Here is a 22,713-nt window from a genome sequence, read left to right as displayed (position 1 = left end):
ATTATTTACATTTCTATTTTATTTACACTGTGTTATGCACTGTCACTTGCAGTAACTTATAAAACTATTTTCCACAGTTCACTTATATTTACATTCATTGCTTTCACTTGCTGTTTACACATTATTTACACATTATTTACATTTCCACTTGCACTGTTTTACTCACCAGAAAGATCGTAGTCACTGTCCATCATTTTCATTGATAAATTAGCCAGTTCACGTTCCACAGCAGTCACTTAGCCCTTTACCCCTTTCCACACGAGGTTTAGTAGGGGGTAGAGGTCACAGGGCCCTTTGCATGGGGCTAAAAAGCGGCGGAATTGGACAGGCGTGACTCCGACGTGGTTTCACCTTGCAAGACGACAGTAAACTGAATGCTGTGGTGGCCTAGGGGCATTGAAAGGCTGCCAATGTCAGCGTGGTGACAGCTGCTAATATATACGCTATGAAATGATTGGTAGGAAATCTAGACAATACATAATAAATTAGGTAGTTCCAGGTGAATGTAAATATCACTTAGGCTTCTCCCTTCCTTTCTTTTGTATATTTTTATTACGAGAATAGATTATACGGCATATTGCAATGGGAAATAAACAGCGAAAATTAGCGAACGAGTGCACGTTAGGTGTTGTCAGGTGATAATTAGCCAATTCCAGGTGTATGACACTATCACTTACCTTATATTTTTTTTGTATATATTATTTGGTATAAGAATAGGGCATAGGGCTTATTTCAATGGATGAAATCAGTGGAAAATTCCAGGGAAGATTTATTTAGTGCAGCATGGTCGGGCAGGCGAGAGGAGAGGGTAATGGAGGGGAGGTAGGGAGGGGAGTCAAGAACGGGGAGCAATGGCTAAATTGTCAACAAAGGATGGGAGTACAGATGAGATTAGGAGTGCTGACTAGTGATGGACATTGGCAATACTGATAGATGATACAAGCCACCACTTGAAAGCCCGGGCGAATTCAAAATAACACAGAATCACAAAAGTGACACCCTGTGGTATGATCCCTTGATCCCAAGCGTCACGAAAGTGACGCCTCACAGTTAAGGGGTTAATAGCTAAAAGTAATATAAAATGGCAACTGAGATTATGAGGGAGTTTTGTATGCTATCCAGACAAACTACAGTAGCTACTACAAAAATTGTTTAGGCCTAACTTAACAAAAAATCTGTATTTTAATAATAGAACAATTTAAAATGAGGACTACCTATAACAATGAAACAACTTAGAGTGAGGACTGATGATAATAATGAAACAACTAAAAATACAGACATATTATGATGAAATCTTAAAATGAGGACTGGCTATGATAATGAACCAACTACAAATGAGTGCTATAATAATAAAAGCTTAAAATGAGAGTTAACGAGACTAATGAAACAAAACGAGGAGTGACCATTACCTTCTTCTCCTCCAGCAACTTCCAGTTAATGGTGATGTAGAAGGAATGACTCTGCACCTCCTTGGCATCCCCTGGGCCACCTCCAAGCCTCTTGTTGGGGTCCTTGTGTAACAGCCCCTTCAAGAGGTCTCGTGCCTCTTGAGAGATGGTCCGAGGGAAACGAACCTACCACACACAAAGAAATACCATGTTTTATCATTATCAGTAATATTTTTGTCTACTATGGTTTTTTTTTTTTTTTTTTTTTTTCTTTACAGCCTGAAGAAGAACCCTAACCATTTAAGCCTGGCTGATTCTCAGGTGAAGTTAATTTGACCAGTAACCAAGGAGACTCATTCCCACCTCAAAACTAAGCCTCATCAAATCTTATGCAATCAAGACACAATATAGCAAGTTGTAAAAAAAAAAAAAATCCTGGAAAAAAAAAAAGAAAAAAGAAAAAAAAAGTTACAAAATCTTTACATATTATTCTTGCACCATACTGAACATATGGGAGAGCCATCACTATCATTATGACTAATATTTTCTTGTCACTCTTTCCGCTTCTTTTTGTCTACAGGTGACTCTACGCTGACTGACAAGCCAAATGGTTTCCTGTACACCTGGAAACCATTTGCTATGCTGGGTGGTAACCATAAACCAGATTATGGCACCTGGTGGTTTAGTGAGCAATTAAGGCACACTAATCAGATTGAGCTGGTACAGGTTTATATCCAAGGAGTGGTTGGGGTTTATTGCTCATATAATGCCACTCAGCGATGAGTAAGGCTGGTCCCTCTCATCTTTGATGTCTGGACCAACTTGCCCAGCCCCAGGCTCCTATGCTCCTCATGGGGCAACACTGGATTACATGATGAATGAATGAATGATTGTTGTTGCTGGTGTAACAACATCCTCACATGAATTGTGAACTCTGCAGACAGCAAGATGAAGTTACCCTTCACCAGCAGTCCACCATCCTCCTTGCAGAGGGTAGTGAAGGAGTTGAGGGACATGCACATAACTGAGCATTATAGTTACCCCAGTACTACTGCAGCAAGGCTTTCTCACTAGCATCATGAACTATGTTAATCCAATGACTTATTTCTCATTTCTATATCCAGATGGTTTTATTCAGCCTAGCAAAGATTTCTACATTCTCTTGTACTGAAGAAGCCGGAGAAAGGCTCTTTCGTACAGTCTATCCACAGGCTTATAAAGTCATCTGGCACCAGCAAAAATAAAGCCAAAAACACATAACCAAACTAAAGGAGTTCAGTAAATGTACTTACCAGGGGACCCCCAAACTTTTTTTTTTTCTACTGCTTTTACCCTGTATCACCCCATCGTAGTTTATGGGACCAGGGCTTCCTTATTCAGGACAACAGTGCCCAGTGGCTGGCCATTATGTAAGTAATAAAATCCATTCATCACTTGGATTCAAACCCTTGAGTCATATCTGGTTGGAGTATCTAACTCACTACACCACCAGGCATCCATTTGTTGGTTCTAGGGTTGGCAATCAATGTATTAAATGGTTGCCTGGGTTACATGATATCATCTGGCTTATCACTGTGTACAGTCACCTAAAGGCAGATGTGACTGGATGGTGAGCACCCCATCAACCATCTACATTCGAAGAGGATATTACTAAACTGGGGGCCAGGTTCTTGGCTGCACAGGAGGATTCAAAGCATCTCTTTCTGAGCAATGGGGTGCTTTGGGGCCGCCATTGAAGTGGTCGAGCCTGCCACTGACAGTGAACAGTCGCACTCTCATGAATCATTAATAATATATCTTTGTGTGGACTTATGATTCAAATTAATGTTTGTAATGTGTAGAGGAACTATTTTTTTCTCAAATAATTGAGAAGAAATGAAGGGAAACTACTTATTATTTTCATAGTAATACGTAAAAAATATTTATCCAGCTAGATTAGCATCAAATGAACTCCAAGATCCTCATTTATTTTGCATTAGTAGTCTTTTATTGTACTGAAAGAGGTGGAGTTACATTACTCACTATTGGCTGGAACGAAATACTTTGTAATTGCCCTCTTCAAGTCGATTACTAGCCAATATAAGTAAAAAATCGGTACGACGCTCGTAACATCCCAAATATCCAAGTGGCGCATGCGCATTGAAGGTACAGTCCCAGGGACAAGATAGACTCTGCTTTTGTTTACTAATATTGCGGCACCCAAGATTTTGTAATATTCATATTTGAGGACATCAAGATAATTTCAGAAAGGCTGTCTTAGATAAATATTTTTACGGATCAGCTTCTAACTAACTGCTCTATGCTGCAAGATATTACCAAATTCTTGTTACTGTGCTTTCATTTCACCAAAGATTTTGTGTACATGTGGGACAAGAGGGATGTTGTTGATAGTGAGGTGTGAGTTATGACTGTGTTCTACCATAAAAGAGGCCATTTTGAGTCTTTTTGTAGTACACCAGTCATGAAGTGTGTGTGGGAGTGTTAAGTCATCTGGGTAGGAAGCAGTGTGTACTTTGTGAGTGAAAGAGAAAAGCACATATTTATATATATATATATATATATATATATATATATATATATATACATATAGTTTTCTATATATACTTATTATAGAGAATATATTCTATTCTGAATTGATTAGCCACTTTGAGAAATATATACATACTGTATGACACTATATTATCCAAATTGTTTATTTTGTAATTTCATCATTCATAATCTGAGGAAATTGATGGCCACCCCTATTAATGCACAGGGGAACAGAACAGTACGATTCTGATTCTCAGCGTGCGTCCTCTTGACTTCAGTCCAGCCTTCCGACCTCTCTCACGAGCAGGCAAAAAATGACTGTTGACCGTTCCTGGATTTGGGACGGTTTGTCGAAATCGTTGACTGAAGGCGAATTTAGGCATTAATAAATTTAAGTTAGTAAATCGTCTCAGAGGAGGAAAATATGACTTTCCTCATTGAAACCATATATTAAGAGATACAAATCTACTCATTTCTAAAGAATTAACATAGAAAACATTAAATTATAAGGGATGAATGAGCTGACTAGTTGCTAGACTTGCCAGATTAGAATATTTTTACCTTTTTGTATGACTCATACAAATGAATAAGCTCTTGTTGTGTGTATTCATTGGAGAGTGTAAGTGGTTTTGTAAGTAGGAATGACATTAATCCTATCACAAGTGCACACAAACAAATGCAGCATATGATTCATGAGTATGCGTGTCCTACGACGTCTGTGGCAGGCTCGACCATGACGATTGTCAATTGTCTTCACCCCACAAAGCACCCCATTAATTTTGCACACTACACCGTAAAAATCTCTTGTAGGCAATCCTATATACATCAATATCATACTGGTATAGTTGGCATCATCATCATCTATCTATCTACCTGTATCCAGAGGCCTGATTCTGAATAGGGTGATCACAAACAAACTGCCTCTGTCACCCTTCCTTCTCTACATATCATATGAGCCTTTTTCATATAAACCTCAACCAAGGGCTCCCCCTCCACCTCACAAACATAAACTTTCCTAGTCAATATCTCAATCTTCATTCTCTCCTTGTGGCCCAACCATCTCAGGGGACTTTTCCTAACACTTTTCAGCACATCCACATCATCACCTCAATGCTCCTGAACTTTCTCATTTATTTATCTCCCCAAACAAATCCACGTTTCTTGCAAATAAATTTTTCAAACTCCTCTCATTCTCGACTAGTGTCCTCCTAACACAGTCCAATATATGTAAACAATAAAAAATAAATATATCACTAAGGAAGAGGTGGCATGAAATCTCCAAAAGCCAATAACCAATGATGATATGAGAATATTATACCTGAAGATTTCCTGTCTTCTCTGATACATGTCCTTAAAGAGGTCTATGAGCCTTGCAAGGGATACCTGCACCCCATTAGGTATTGTTGTTTGTTGTTGTTATCCCTTACAACGATGCAATGATAAATCCTCCTGGTAAGTGGCAACACTAAGCTGTCTCAAAAAGCTGAAGGAAGCAGAGCATAAATCAAAATTAGCATGCCATTAGCATCAGCAGTATCTTCTGGCTTAGAAAAACACCCATACTTCCTTTTTACACAGTTTTTGGGACCAGGGTAAATTGCACAGTATTGAAATTCACACTGTGGTGCAGTGAATTGAACCTCTTACAGGAAAAATTTATATGGCATCTGACTCTTCCAAACCTTGATTGTCAAACCCACTCCAAACACAACTTCCATCTATTTTTTTTTTTTTTTTCCACACAGAAATTATACCACTGGATTCAGTGCATTTAAAATGCATATTAAGCATGCAAGAAACAATTTTATGCACAAAGCAAAGGCAATGGCAGAATTATTATTAAAAAAAAAAAAAAAAAAAAAAAAATACTGATGTTGCTCTAAGATAATAACTGGATATGAAAAAATAACAAATTCTAATTATTACTTTACCTGCCCCACACAACTGCTATGCTGCATAAGTTGTAAAGCAATAATTAGGACTGAACTATACACTACGGATCTCGGTGGTAATTATGATCTGCCCCATTTTTCCATAGCAAAACACAAACTACAATCAGACATGATACTACAGTACCCTCGCATCCAGTCTGCGTTTGTCCAGTACTATTCTCGTCCAGTACGGTCGGCAAAAAAATAAAATAATTCATTACTGTAGTACGGATTTGTTGGGCTAATATGGATCAGCCAAGCAAAGTGGGCCAAATCCGAAGTTCATCTCTAGTCCTGACGTTCTGCGTCCAGTACTATTACCCACCCGGGCATGGGAAAATGGCAAACACCGAGGAATGTTTCCCTAGTACTGCCGTGCCAGCCCAGTACGCCTTCCTTGTGACTTGTATCATGTGCCAGTCACATTGCAGTATTGCATTTTCCCATGATGACGAAGACGACGATGTCAGTGAGTGACTATGAGGGATTTATGAGGGAGGTTGAGGCAGAGAAGCCACCTCAGGATCCTGAAGGCCATCTTTCAGGGGACAGCCTCGGATACCCCTCCCCCTTCCCCCCCCAAGCCCATTACCACTCACCTTAAAGGTTGGTAAAATCTTAGTTATGTCAAAATGTAGTAAAGTTGAATTCAGGGGGGACTTTTTCAAGGCTTGTCTGACATTCATTTTTCCCATAAGGTCTGCTGTTTGTCCAGTATGGATTTACTCCAGTATGGCAGTACTGTCTGACAAAAATACCGTACTGGACGCGAGGGTATGTACAATAAAACATGGTACTTTTGATTACTACTGCACTTATCCACCATACCCTATTCTGCAAAGGCTGTAGAAATACAAAAACCAGTGAGTTACACAGCAGAAATAAATGCATTCTGAATTACACACCAGATAAAAGGGCTTTTGAAGTCCCATTTCATTTAACATTTCTCACTTTTCCAAATTTAAATTGTTAACAGCTCACGTTAACATGGGGGGGGGGGGTGTAACAATTTTGAAATCATGTAAGGCCATAACACATGGAAACAGAATTCTTGTACGAAGAGGGTTGACTGTAGCTTCATACGGGCAGTCATTGTTATAAATCTAGTAGACGGAAAAAATACATTCAATTGATCGTTCAATCATTTCCTGTGGAACCCCACAGGATGCATAGGGCCTTGATGAACCCTCTTCACCATTATTTGTCTATTGTCATCTCCTGCATGTCCCACCAACACTCCTCTCCTGCTTCTCTTTTCACTGCTTTTGTAAATTGGGGAACTGGTAAAGTGGCTTTAAAAATAATAATGGAACTTTAATTGTAACTGGTAATAATTTTGTACTTCACACACACACACACACACAAACTAAATACAGTACAGTATAATGAGGACTTACTGTACATTATGACCCTATGCTCCTGAATGGGCAGTAAATGACAGGATGTCAACAGAAACACACACATATATAAACAAAGCACTCAACACCCAGCTTATAACCAACTGACATCCTCTCACACACATCGAGTTGGAAACACATCATGCAGGTGTATACAGTTTAATACTTGTACATCATGGCACAGCACACAACAGCTCATAATCACACTACAAGCAGGATGAGTGGGTCATGCACACACACATAAACAATACGTCCTGGTATACAACAGCTACACTTTACTTACATCTTCACAGACTATGAGATGGAAGAGACTGTCATAATGTCTATATATATGTCATGCTATACAACTGCTAGAACCTACTTACATCCTCACACACAATAAGCTGGAAGAGTTTGTCATGGTCCTTGTCATAGAATGGGAGGCGGCCCACCATCATCTCGTACAGGCAAACACCGTACCCCCACCAGTCCACACCACGCCCATAGTCGTTTTCTTCAAGCACCTGTAGCAAAATGAGGAAGGTGAAGAAGTGTAACCAGTGCTATGTGATACAAAACATTATTTTTATCTCAACATTTTTTTTTTTTTTTTTTTTTTTTTTTTACATCTAAATATGGGGTGAGAAAACAGAAAGCATGAAAGATGGCAAATTATCAACAGCATGTCCTGTGGTTTGGGGTAGACATTCCTTCATCCAGCATTCAAGCCCCTGGAATTGTGCCCCCCTGCCCTCCCCCCCAAAAAAAACCTACTGTAAGGCATCAAAGTTGGCTTACTGTTTCACTGGGTCCACTTTACACTTACAGCATGTCTTGGTACTTTCCTACCTGATGCATCATATCAAAATGCATCACCTGTAAGATAAGAAACATACCAAGCTTCTCAGCTTAAGAAGAGTGGTCAACTGTGGAAACTAATTTGAGATGAAATATAACATCCCTAATGCACATGGATCAATAATGGCATATAAGCCAGGCTTGTAGTAAAACCCATGGCTGGACTACAGTAGACCAACACATTCAAGTGTAAACAACAAATCTACACTTCACATTAATTATTGCTAGTCCAGCCTAACTAGGAGATTTCCATCATTTTGCAGCTTATTTCTCATAGTTCATTGGCTCGATATGACAACATTATGGCTCTACATCTTTTTAATGACACTTCCATGTGAACGGCACCACGTTCTACTCAAAATCTCTTCTTCTAGCATAAGGGCAAAATATGAAAACACTATGGCGCTATGCCAATTTCGTGAAGCCTTTTCATGACCAGCATCACATTCTACTGTTAATCTCTAGTTTCGGCTCAAAGGCTGAATATGACCATTACGAATCTACATCCTTTCCACTGAAATTTTTTGTGACTACCAACAAATTCTAGTGTTGATCTCTCAACACAGATCCATGAAGTACCAGAAAATACATGTAGTGTATTTCAGTTCATATCAGTTCCACAACACTTCTTTGCGACAACCACTATACAGTCATACCCAGCTATACGATACCTCTTTATTTGATACCCTGCCTAGCAATGTAAAAAAAATTAACATCCTTCCCTGCCTATCGATTGCCAGTCTTTGGCTATCCGATGGGCTTTTTTGAACCGATCTTAATTTTGTGCTCAGGTTGATTGATAAACTGTTTTTTGACTCACATTAATGTGTTTTAGTCATAGGTGGGGTGAACACTGTCATTTTTAGGTACAGTTTACTAAGTCTGATTTTTTTTTTCAGACATTTTTTATGATTTTCAGATTATATTTTTGGGTTAAGGTGAGTTAAAAACTGCTTTTTGGCTTAATTTAGCTTGTTTTAAATTTTTCTGGGGGGTTTAGGTGAGCTAAAAACTTGTTTCTGGACTCATTTGGGTGGGGTTTTGGACATGTTGGGAAGGGGAATTCCAAGGTTCCCAAATGCATCTTATACTTTCTATGTATTATAGCATCCCCATTTTACGATACCCTGACTCAACGATGGGTTTTCCCAAACATATCTCTATGTTATTGCGAGGATGGCCTGTATCTCTGTGTTAATTTCTTCTCAGTTCAACAGCAGAATAAAACAACACTACAGTTCTATATCCCTTCCACAGCACATTTGTTAAGACTAGCTAGTGTTAACCTCTTCTTACAGCACAGCCTCCAAGACGGCAGTGACAATTTTAGGTCAACTTAAAGTGAATCCAGTTAAATACGACTGAAAAACCTCCTACAATCTCAAATGATGGTAAATAATGTTCTGAGTGCCTAATATCTGCCCTGACTGGCACTTAAGACATCAACAGCTACATAACAAACTGCAGGGAAATTACTGTAAACCATAAGCACCATTATTGAAATTATTATTACGATGACAAACATTCTCAAAAATTATAATGATGATGATGTACTCACCTCAGGGGCCAAGTACTCTGGGGTGCCACAGAAAGTGCGAGTGGTAGAGCCATATGATATGTCCTCCTTGCACAGGCCAAAGTCGGCAATCTTTATGTGGCCATCAGCATCAAGAAGCAGATTTTCGAGCTAAAAAACAATGGTAATGACATACAATCTGCCATCAGAAGTCCATGATGTGTTCCAAAAATATTTCTTTTTTTATATCATGGGCCAGAGAGTTGTGAAAATATCCTTTTCCACATACTGCATTTAACTGATAGAGGAAATCCTCAACAGAAGTCTTAGATGTGTTCCCAAATACTGTACATGATATCTTTTTCCACACAGGTAAATATGGTAATAAAATGGGTTTAACTGAAATAACATTTACTAGGGACCTAATATACCACAATAATTAAAAATAAACTCTACAACATTTCACACATTTCACTACCTTTATATCTCTATCTGTTTCTTTTGGTTAGATAACAAGAGCAAAGCAGTTTCAGCCCTAACTCAGAACCAACTGTATATACAGGTGCATACTAATATTCGATTAGAAAAACCTGAACCACAAGTACATTATGGTACACACAATTCATTTCCCTTTAAATCATATTACTTTTTTTTTTTTTTTTTTTGGTGCAGATAACTCACAGCCAGGCAAATTTCAACTCCAGAATATATAACCTCAAAAAAGAACTATCTACCATTTTGGGAAAAAAAATAATCTACAACTACTTTCTACACAGCTCAGTATATTACCTTTAAATCTCGGTATATGATATTTCTTTCGTGCAGGTAACCCAGAGCTAGGCAGATTTCTGCACCATAAAACCTTGCCCTCTCCTCGGGAAAAATACGATCCTGATTGAGATGGAAGAACAGCTCCCCACCGTTGACGTACTCCATCACAAAGCAAAGGCGGTCATTGGTTTGGAAGGAATATTTGAGGTACTGTAAAGAAAGTTCTGAATTAATACTATAAATACAGTGTACAGGCAAATAAATTAATTGCTCATTACTTTCAGTAGGCACTAAGTTAACACTTTTAATCTTTTTTTTTTTTTTTTCCTGGCTGTTTCATTCAATTTAGGAGAAATTATTCATAATGGATATAAATTCTTCATCAAACCTTTTACTACTTGCAGATTTTCCTCATTTAAATTAAATCAATTATAAACAGCATGAATAAATACATAACCCTGTAGGTGGCAACTACTTACCCTGACATGTACTACCATGAGAACAAAATGTGCCTTAAAGCTAGGTAACTAACCACACAATCATCACTCTTGCGCAAGAAGCATTCAGCAACAAATAATTAGAGTCAAAGTTCAAGATGAGACTCCACATAATTACAAGTTTAATTACACACCTAAGATTTTTTTTGTTGTTGTTGTTGTTGTTGTTCCCAACAACTTACAAGCAACTGTTAGGAAGTAATTAGCTATCGAAGATGGTTCTGAAACACTTAGGACTGGTGTGGGACAATTTTATGACGTCACCATGCCCTGTGGAAGATTATGTTTTAACTAAAGCAAAATCAACCTGCTACCTGCCCCAGTTTGGGACTGAACATAGCTACAGTCAGCACAACGGAAGTCTGGACCCTCTAATTCACACCATATATTTGGTAGGGTCCAGGAAATATTGTAGGAAAATTCCTCTAGTTGGTGGATTTTTTTTTCTGGTGGTTTCTAGCAACTTTACAGGCTTATCACCACATGCTGTGAGAGTATGAGCTCAGTGCCTGCCTGGCTTTGGATGGGAGAGTACGTCAGATTTTCTTGTCCTGCCTGGCCCTTGAGAATTTCAAAGCTCACTTTTTCACACCCTCCTCTGCCTTAGTGAATCATTGGAGATGGGTCCCAAGCCACTAACTAATGTAGAAAAAGCCCGAATTTTAACTATGAGAGAGGAAAATGTAAAAATTAAGGATATTTGTGTTCGAACTAGGCGAGGAAAATCTATTGTTATGTCACTCCTTGCAGCTGCCCACCACCTGCCAAAAAACAGAATTCCCCAACATAAAGACAGGCTAGGACCTAAAAGGAAGACATCACCAACTACAGACAGGTTACTGAAGCAAGCTGTACTAAAAGACCCACATTTGACTGCTAGACAACTGAAAGATATGTACCCTGAATTGCTGAAAGATGTGTCTGAAAGAACCATACAGCATCGACTTCAGAAAGACCTCAAGATCCGCAGCCGTACTGCTGCACTGAAGCCTCTCCTGACAGAAAAGATGAGGAAGAAACGACTTGAATTTGCAAGACATCAGCACTGGACTGTCCAAGACTGGAGTAAAGTAATGTTCTCAGATGAAAGTACATTTCAGGTGCTTAGCTCACATCGAATCAAGGTACGCAGGCCAGAGGGGACCAACAGGTATGACAGGCGCTACACCATCAAGACCGTAAAGCACAGTCCCTCGGTGATGGTTTGGGCTTGTTTCAGTGCCAAAATGGGCAGAGGTGGTATATATTTCTTACCGAAAAACTGCACAATGAATGCTGCTCGATACAGTGAGGTTCTGATGAGGCATCTATTTGATCATATGGCTATCCACAGGACCTCCATCTTCATGCATGACTCAGCCCCCTGTCACACAGCTCAAAAAGTGAAGAAGTTGCTCCAGAGTAAAAATATTCGCATTCTTCCATGGCCAGGCAACAGTCCCGACTTAAATCCTATTGAAAATGTGTGGAAGGAGATCAAGGACAAGGTAAAAGTTGCCAGTGTCGTCAGTGCCCGAGCTCCAAGAGGTTATCAAGCGTGTGTGGTGTCTGGAGATGGATATCAATTACTTCACTAATCTTGTAGACAGTATGCCAAGGAGAATCCAAGAGGTGATCAAGGCCAAGAGGGAAATGACAAAGTACTAACGTAAGCACTGAAGTACATTTTCTGTTCATAAATAAATGTTTTCTATGATGATTTGTTGTTGTTTTGGTAGTGCCCTAACTAGGTCCAGACTTCCATTGCGCCGATTATATGTCCTTTCAGAGAAATGATCACTTTTCTAACCACCTGAAAAGAGCAGTATGTACCTCCTTACTCTCATGCAAGGACTGCTGACCGCATGTACAGTAATACCATGTTTTTAGTCAGTGTGGGATACCGATATACATTTGCTTGACAGTAGCATAACAAAGTACCAAAGAAATCATTGCTGTCATGGAGTAAAAGGCAGGCAGTAGCTACATAATCACTGTTAGGAGGGATGGTCAAACACCAGCAAGACCCTGTTCTCTTTCCAAGTGTGAACCTCCCCCTTTGTTAAATAAAAACCACTTGGTCACACCAAGAACAAAATGCAAAAGCTATCACTGTAGTGAAAATGTAACAGGTGGGCAGAATGTAGCTATTCAGTGTTCGGGAGGGAAGGTTGACCACTTGTAAGGCAGAATGTGAGCCTCCTCTATGCCAAATAAAATCACCTGGCAGTTGGAAGATTAAAAAGAAATGAAGCATCTACTCAAAAAGGGGATGGTATGATTTAAGTGTGAACTTCCCCTAAGTTATATAAAATCATCTGGTCATTGTAACAGAATATAAAAAAGAAGGATGATATGTACTCACTGTAAGGAAGGGATGATCAACTACTTGCAAGACCCTGTTTTCGGTCAGCGTGTGGGCCACCTCATCACGCTTGATGATTACATCTTTCCGCAGGATCTTGATGGCATAGAAGTGGTTGCTGCTCTGTTGTGGGTCAGAAGGCTTTGTAAATGACAAGGAAAGCACTCAACAAACACAAGCCCTTTGACCTAACACAACCATCTCTCTACAAATGTAGGTCCGATTTCAGTTCTAGGTAATGTAAGACTGGCGTTATAGATCCTGTCCAAACGTCTCGTGATTGGTCCAGAACTCAAAGCCAGGATCTCCAGCTGTGGGCCAAGTGCACTTCCACTTACTAAGCCCCAACCACCCCTTGGGTATAAACCTGCACAGGCTCAATCCAACTGGAGAGCCCTAATTACCTACTAAACCACCTGGCACCATAAGCTGGTTATATGGTTACCACCCAGCATAGTAAATAGTTTCCTGGTGTACAGAAAACCATTTACTTAACCAATTTTCTTTTCAATCCCTCCACTCTAATGACAAACCTCCTCCTTTACACTGCCTAATGCACCAATGGCCTCATGCAACTTTAAGTGAGACCGCAAGTACTGTATGGGCTATTCATGTCCATATCTAATCCCTCCAGTTTGAAAAATACCTCATAAGCTGTCTATAATCTTATGAAAGTGGCATGAATAAAGTATAAAAGACAACACATGACTGAAGGGGTTACACACACACACAAACACACAAATACGCACACACACACACACACACACACACACACACACACACAAAAACTACCCATTATACTAACTTCATCCACAAACAACTGTCACATTTTCACAAAGAATTCTTTTACACATACTGTGCATCATCCTGGGCTTTTTTCTCACCCAAGGACTGGGTTGAGAAGATCCAATGCAAGGAAAAAGAAAAAAAAAAAAAAAAAAAAAAAATGGAAGATCCATTAACAGCACATTTAATGAAAAGAGCAATACAATTATTCATTCAACCACACAAAGCAACAAAATAATGTACGGATAATGTTACATAAGCATAGTTTGTGACAGAACAACCTATCCTACTGCAACATTCACCTCAGCTAATGAGGCTACCTGCATTCCTGCACAAAAATTTTACAGCTTCCCAAACTGAAAGATGGGATGAAACCCTGATTAAACAGTACAACATACTGTACATGCAGCAAAAGCAACATACCTTCTCGCGACAGAGGATAACTTTTCCAAAGGTCCCCTTCCCAAGAACCTTCAGGAATTCAAAGTTGTCTAATGTCTGGAAACATAAAAGGATATTGTAGTTATAACCTAAATATATATTATGTTACAACCTTTAAAAATATATCTGATACTCTGATGAAGTCAAAGCTGTTTATTACACGTAACCCCTGTACCTGAATGACCGTTATCCAAATCGTCATTTTTTTTGCACCAATACCTTTATCTGAATCAGCATTCACATTTACCCAAATTCCCAACAGAAATAAATACCCTTATTTTTTTTTTTAATACATTACAAAATGCTAGACACAAAGAAATGCCCAGTCACTTCCCAAGAAGGTGTGCCTGTGCTTATTTCATTAATTCATTCATTTATTTATTTTTCACCAAACCCATTAATAAAATCAGTATGCCTGTATCTGAGAATAACACTCTATGACCACCTGACATAACCTCCAAATACCCTATATACTGCATTATTGAGTGTTATCTGAAATATGTTCCAGGTATTGTGCTGTGTGTAAATAAGAAAGTAACTGTGACTGAATACATACTTCAGGGTGACTAAAGTTGCACATGAAACCTTGTGCAGTATGACCAATTGATGTACCTCAACATAGCTCAAACCCTGATGTTATTACCATCCAAATTCTGTTGCGAGAGTTGTGCTTCTCATTTCATTTTGTTTATAAAGACTCCAACATGCTTGCATATGCCAGCCTTAGTCACCTACTGGCTGCTCGATCTCCGGCAGCCACCCTCTTCAGTCCCTTGTCCCAGAGGTCACACTCTGAATATACATTAAGGGACGACTAAAGTCACACATGATAATCCTGTACAGTATGGCTACCAGACACAAACCCATATACTCATATGTTCCTGAGTGTTATGCTGTAGGTGCTATGCTTCTGTAAGCGTGTAATTACGACTGGATATGAACCATACTTGAGGGTGACTATGTCACACACAAATAACCATACAGTATGACTACCTGACAGGCTGAGATGTGGGCATCATCCAGCTCGCTTGAGTTATCAGAAGAGGCTGGATGACTCTGTAGCTGATGCCTGTCCATGATGCAACACAGCATCCCATTATTTTAAGAACATTATAGAAGACTGCATTGCACACAATCATCTGCACTAACAACACAATATACACTCCTTGAGAGCTCTGTGGGAAAGCTCAGTCTCAGCCATGGTCTCCCTTAGGGACTCAGGGCTGTTCGGCCAGACTGCCTAGGGAACAACTACTACGACTACTATTACTACTACTACCACCTGATATAACCTCATATAACCCCTGTGTTACAGAATGTTATCCAAACTACTGCAAGTTTTGTGCTTCTTTAAGTGTGTAATTATTACCAGATACATATGGTACAGGTAGAGGAGAGGACTAAAGCCGCACATGCTGATCCTGTACAGTATGATCACCTGACATAAGCTCATACAGCTTGTATGTTACTGACAGTTATCTGAATTCTGCTACAGATGTTGTGTTACTATAAGTGTACAATTAGGGTACAACTGTATATGTCCTTGGGATGGGGGTGACTAAAGTCATAAATGAATAACCCTCTAAGGCCACTAGATAAAAACCCATATAACCTGGGTTGGCAAAAAAAATAAGTAATAAAATAAACAAATAAATAAAAAAGTCAGTTTTATATAAAAACCTGGATAAAATACACGATTTTTACAAACCTTGAGATTTCTATGAATGCAAATATATACTACAATCTACTGTAGCCTATATAATCTGTTTAAGTGTTTTTAAGTGAAATGATTCTTAAAAACAATTTTCAAATATTAATTTACAGTTACTAAATTTAACATTTCAGTTTGCTTTATTTTTCTATATAGTATCCGACTGTACCATAACAAAATAATGGACTAATTACATACTGTACTGCTAAAATCAATTGTTAACCCCCTGACTGCGGCCGTATCATATATGATATCTGAGTCCAAATGGTTCTGACTGTGGCTGTATCATACATGATTTCCTGCTTTCAAAAATTCCACCATCAGAACTGGCATGAAATAAATCAGCTAGCAACTCATGGCACCCTACAGAATATTGCCATACATAGATTATGCATTTTTACGAGGTGCAGAGCTCAGCTCAGTTACCTATGAAATGCTGAAGGTAAAGGTACAAAATCCTATCCATGCCACCGCTAGCAGTAGCCCAAGCAAATATTGGATGAAATCTCTCGTGAGTGTAGTGATGATAGTGATACGTTGTTAGATGATGACAATGATGTTTCAGAAGCTGATTTACACCTTATCTGATTGCAAGATTGACACTGACAACACAGTGCAACCATAACACATCGTTCGCCTAGCACCACCACACAGGAAATATTTATTACTTCACAGACCTGTTTCAGAGGTAATTTTTTTGTTTGCCATATTGTGTTATATACCATTGAACTAGGGATTTTTTTCTCTACCTTTCACCAATGTTATTTTTTTCTAAATATTTGAAAACTGCCGCACACAGGATGTACATGTAAACAAACACTGATGCAGTGAATGGGTTAAGCTTCAGAGATGAAAATATGAGTACATTACAATATGCATTATAGTTATGAATGTCAATATACTCTGCTTACTGCAAGACACAAACTATCAAAAATTATATTACAGATTCTTATATACTATTTCAGTGTGTTCTGTGTTGTACATTTTTACAGAGTATTGTAAAGTAATGAAATAATGGACCGGCAATACTATACTGTAGTGCCATATAATGTTAAGAAGCACTGTACAATGATAACATATTAAGCTAGGCATACATAGCATATTATGCAATTTTACAATTCCTGGCAAGATAATACCCCCCAAAATTTAGTTTTATGTTCAACAAATTGTTTTGAGTACATAAAATCAATCTAAATGTGTACAGATTTTTATATCCATTTACAAAATTTTACTGAATTTTTACATTAAATCTATAAATAAAAAATGTATTATTTGTGTAAGTTGGCCTGCTGTTTTTAATTTGGGCTAATTAATTGAGAAATCTGTATGTATAGTATGCAAGGGTGAGCTTGTGCTGAATGACTGGCTTGAGAATGTGACCTCTGGCAATCAGACACTGGAGATGGTGGACAAGTTTTCCTACTTGGCAGATACCATCTTTGCCAGTGGTGGGGCTTAGGCCATGACTATCACCAGAATCAGATGCGGCTGGGGAAGGTTCAGAGAACTGCTGACAATTCTAACCATGAGAAGACTCCCATTCTCCTTGAAGGGAAACGAGTATGTTTCATGTGTTAGAAGCACAATGACATATGCCTCAGAAACGTGGCCTGTCAAAGCAGATGATATCAACAGAATGGAACGTAATGAGATGAGAATGGTGAGATGAATGTGTAGGGCCAAACTGCAAGATAGGATATCTCATGAAGAACTGAGGAGACGGTTAGGCAGCTATCAAGAGTATCAATGATGAGATGTGCACAAGCAGGCTTGGTTGGTTTGGGCATGTGGAGAGGATGGACGAACGAAGCTGGGTGAAAAGATGCAAGTCAATGAACGTGGAGCGATCTGCACCAAGTGTCAGACCTAGAAAGATGTGGGATCAGATGATACGATACAATCTTGAATTTAAAAACCTGACAAGTGTGGCAGCTCTGAATAGGGCTGCCTGGAGTGCCACCATTACCACATGAAACTGGAACCACACTTTATGTGGAGCACGCGGTCTTAAATTTGCGTACGTATGTATATGAATATAACCAATTAATTAGATAATTTATATACAGTAATCACTCCAATATCCGGATCAATAGAGCCATCAGTAGGTTCGGATATTGGTTTTGTCCGGATATTGGGCCCCAGCTTATGGACTTGTACTTACGGACCCTAACACAGAGAAACACCTATACAACTCCCTCCGGACATGCATAGCACCTATTTAACACCCAAATCACACCAATAAGGCACATAAATGACTGAAATAAATGCAATAGACACATAAAATGTGGGTTTAGAAGTATGTTCATACATTAATAAACATTCTGGTACTTATGGACTCTAACCGAACCTAACCTAACCGAACCTAACCGAACTCTGAAAAACACATTCCTACTGCACATGCATGAGGTAAGTTTAGTATGGAAAGAAGTACAGTATGACACTTTCTGGTAAGTATAGTATGGGAAAAAATACAATATGAAACATTCTGGTAAATATAGTATGGAAAATAGTACAACATGAAACATTTTGGCTACTTACAGCAAGTCCCTGGCCACCTCGATGAATAACCGCCTCCTCTCGGACTCTGACAGTAAGAACGATTTCCTGAAGCACTTGCACTACACTCTTCCTGAAGTCTTGCACTGAACTTAGTCACTAACACACAGAAGTCCGTTCTTTTCACAGTGTTCACTTTAGTCCAAATAATGTTCCATTAAATTTAAGTGTTGCACATTAACTTTTCCCAAGCCATGGCGAAGAGCGTAGGTCTTGTCGCGGTGAGAGACAGGCGGGAAGTGGGGAGGATGCAGCGGCGCTCTATCGGACGTCGGAGGAATGACGAACCAAAACAATGCTCTCACGCGGCGCGCGCGGCAAGTTCAAATTACGGACGGCAAAAAATCGATTTTTTTCCCAATTTTTTTGGATTTTCGGACCATTTTGGGAATGTTTGATCCCAGGACGATAAGGTTCGGTTAGTGGGGATGTTCGGTTATTGGGCGTCCGGATATTAGAGGGATTACTGTACTTCTATCTATCTATCTATTGCCAGATGCTATAATCCAGTAAGGGGTGGCCATTTGACTCTGAGTTATTTGTTTTACAGGAAGGGGCACTAACCCTCCACCAACCCACTTGTTGACATGTAGGGAGCACGTATGGTTTGGTTATATGGCTACCACCCAGCATTGTAAATGGTTTCTTGGCTTACAGGAAACCATTTGGCTTGTCAATCAATGTAAAGCCACCTGTAATGGAAAGAAAAGCAATAAGAAGTGACAGGAAAGCTGGGAGAAATTGGAAGAGAGGAGCGCAGGCACAGAAAAAGAATGATAAAGGCCAAGGAAGAAGTAGGCAGCACTACATCAAGTGAGTGGATGATGGTCGCCACCACCTACAGTATTATTTAATTTTCAAGATTACATACCTACATACGTAAACCACCATGGCTACTTGACATAATCCCAAGGAACCCATGTTATAACCTTCCCATTACCCAAAAAATCACTAGCCAAATTAGCTTGACATAACCCCTCTGGCTACTGGGGGTTGTCTGCATCAAGAAGATTAAAATATTCCATCTTTCCATCCATCATCGAATCCTACATTGCCCCATGAGGGGCGTAGAAGCCCAGGGGTAGGCAGTTGGTTCTGACATTTAAGATGAGAGTGACCAGCCTTTATCATCCCTGAGTGGCATTACATGAGCAATCAACCCCAACCAACCCTTGGATATAAACCTTCACCAGCTCAATCCAACTGGAGCGCAATAATTACCCACTAAACCACCAGGGGCCAAAATTTGGTTATATGGTTACCACCCAGTGTAGTAAATGGTTTCCTGGTGCACAGGAAACCATTTGGCTTGTCACTCAGTGTAGAGTCACCCACAGGCTGAAGGAAGTGGAAAGAATGAAGGAAAAACTGTAAGTATAAATTACTGTGATAAATTTTAACAAGATGAAATGGATAAAAATGCACTTGTGCACTTTTGATACGTTGGGAAATAACTCTATACTGATAAACACAATGCCTATGTCCATTCTGGCAAAGGCAGCATCATTTGTAGTGGATCAATTTACTTAGTTCCTAGCCGGCATTTTAGCCTTCCAACCCTGCTATGATCAATCCTGCTCAAAGTACTGACTACTAATCAATTAGCAATGACAACTGGGAATTTCTTTGGTCAGGTGTTTACCTAGTTGTTAAAATATATATGTTCATCACCAGCTACCATAATCATCATCCTAATCGATTCATCATCATCACTCTGATCATTTTTTTTTTTCTCTCCCTACATAGGACAGGGTGAGGTAGGGTCCAGAAAAAAGGAAAGAGAAAGCACAAAACAGAAAAATCAACAGCATACCCAGCAAAATGGACCATTCATTCATTCTTTTTTCTTTTTTTTTTCTTTTTTTTTTTTTTATGCGAGGAAGAAGGAACCAAAGGCCATGAGCCCGCAGTAACAGTTCCCTCCAAGAGAAAAACAAAATACAATAGAAAGCCAAATTCAAGATCCGATCATTTTGAGATGCCTGGACACACTGCGTTTGAAAGACTGGAGATCATAGGCAGCAGGAAATACAGATAGAGGGAGACAGTTCCAGAGCTGACCTGTTGCATAAATGAAAGACTGGGAGTAACGGTTAACTCTTGCATTAGAGAGTTGGACAGAAAAGGGATGAGAGTTTGCTGACAGACGGGTGCTACGCGCCCGTCATAGAGGTGGAGGAATGCAAGCAGACAGTTCAGAGGAGCAGTGACCATTAAAGTAGCGATAGAAAAGAGATAGAGATGCAACAGTGCGGCGAAGAGACAGACGTTGAAGGGAGTCAGTAAGAGGAGGAGAGTTAATGAGACGAAAAGCCTTTGACTCCACCCTATTGAGAAGAGCTGTATGTGGGGAGCCTCCCCACACATGAGAGTTGTACTCCACACAGGGGCGGATAAAACCTCTGTATAGAGTCAACAATTGTGCAGGGGTAAAGAAAGAGCGGAGTCTGCTTAGCACACCCAATCTCTTGGAAGCAGATTTTACAAGAGATGTAATATGATCTTTCCAAGATAAGTCCTGAGTAAATGAAACCCCAAGCATGTTCAAGGATGATGCAGGATTAAGCTGAATATTATTAAACATTAATGGGTATACCTGTGGAAGATTTTGTCGGGTTGATAGGTGTAAGAACTGAGTCTTAGATGCATTAAAGACAACCATATTATTTTTACCCCAGTCAGAGATACAAGCCAAGTTAGACATTAGGTGTGCCATAGCCTCATCCCTTGTTTCTTGAAGTAACTGTTGAGATGGGTGTTGCGGGAACCGAATGGAAAGGTGAAGGGTGGTGTCATCAGCGTATGAGTGGATAGGGTTAGATGTACAGCTTAGAAGATCATTGATGAATAAAAGGAAGAGAGTTGGTGATAGGACAGAGCCCTGAGGAACACCACTGTTGATAGATCTAGGAGAAGAACGATGGCCGTCTACAACAGCGGCTATAGAACGACCAGAAAGGAAGCTAGCGATGAAGGCACAGATAGAAGGATTGAAACCGTAGGAGGGCAGTTTGGAAATTAAAGATTTATGCCAGACTCGATCGAAAGCCTTTGAGATGTCAAGTGCAATGGCAAAGCTTTCGCCAAAGTCTCGAAAGGAGGATGACCAGGAGTCTGAAAGGTAGGTGAGAAGATCGCCAGTGGAGCGTCCCTGACGGAACCCATACTGACGATCGGAAAGAAGGTTGTGATAGGAAAGATGCCTTAAAATTTTTCTATTAAGAACTGACTCGAAAACTTTTGAAATACAGGACGTTAAAGCAATTGGACGATAGTTGGAGGGTTACACACCAAACACCTCCAATCATAACTCTTCTCCACTGGCATAACTTCCCCTTGCACAAAATTCTGTTGCTTTTTTTACTGAAGTACTTCACTTAGCTACACCTGCAAATGCAACACAGGGTGACAGAATTCTGATACTGAAAAAAGCAAGCACAAAAGATAATTACCATATAAGAGTGACACTTGACATGGGCCACACATCCACTTACTCTATACATCACTAAAGCCCTTGAAATTCTCAAATCAACCCATAGGCAAAAATCATCCACAGATACAATTAGGCTACACAAAAATTAACCATGACAGGTAAAAAACTACAGATGATGACAGCACTGTACTCACAATTTTTCTCTTCCTCTTTGAGCTCCTGGATCCCTGGCTGTCATCATCATCATCATCATTGTATTTGAGCTGAATCTGCTCCACAGACTCCGCCTCCTGGATCTGTTGACAGTGTTCAGAGGAGTTCTCCGATATCCTTTCAGCCACCTGCTTTATGGCTTCCATCCATGCTTCCCTGAAAGGATCATCATAACACCATCCTAATTTGTAATCATCATCCTAACCCTAATTCATTATTATCATGTATGGCAGTGTGTGTGTGTGTGTGTGTGTGTGTGTGTGTGTGTGTGTGTGTGTGTGTGTGTGTGTTTTAATGTACCAATAAAGTGTCTGTCTGGTGTGGTAGTGAATGGTGTGGTAGAGTGTGTGGTGTTGCCAAGTA

At 39.6% G+C, this 22,713-nt stretch overlaps 1 protein-coding gene across 1 annotated transcript in view; it reads right to left on the bottom strand.

Moving 5' to 3' along the window:
* The window catches only part of Akt (AKT serine/threonine protein kinase), a 72,374-nt gene that overhangs the window by 16,270 nt on the left and 33,391 nt on the right, over positions 1-22,713 (bottom strand). Inside the window, exons 5-11 of the mRNA XM_080268871.1 lie at positions 22,332-22,506; positions 14,420-14,494; positions 13,211-13,333; positions 10,388-10,579; positions 9,641-9,769; positions 7,611-7,748; positions 1,410-1,574 (exon numbers count right to left, since the gene is read on the bottom strand). Coding sequence (XP_080124997.1) covers positions 1,410-1,574; positions 7,611-7,748; positions 9,641-9,769; positions 10,388-10,579; positions 13,211-13,333; positions 14,420-14,494; positions 22,332-22,506 — 997 coding nt within the window. The remainder of the gene's footprint in view (positions 1-1,409; positions 1,575-7,610; positions 7,749-9,640; positions 9,770-10,387; positions 10,580-13,210; positions 13,334-14,419; positions 14,495-22,331; positions 22,507-22,713) is intronic.

This window comes from Coenobita brevimanus, chromosome 30 (genome assembly GCF_032717465.1).
Source record: "Coenobita brevimanus isolate Jiangsu-jjx chromosome 30, ASM3271746v2, whole genome shotgun sequence".
NCBI lineage: Eukaryota > Metazoa > Arthropoda > Malacostraca > Decapoda > Coenobitidae > Coenobita > Coenobita brevimanus.
This window is presented reverse-complemented; position numbering and strand designations above follow the sequence as displayed.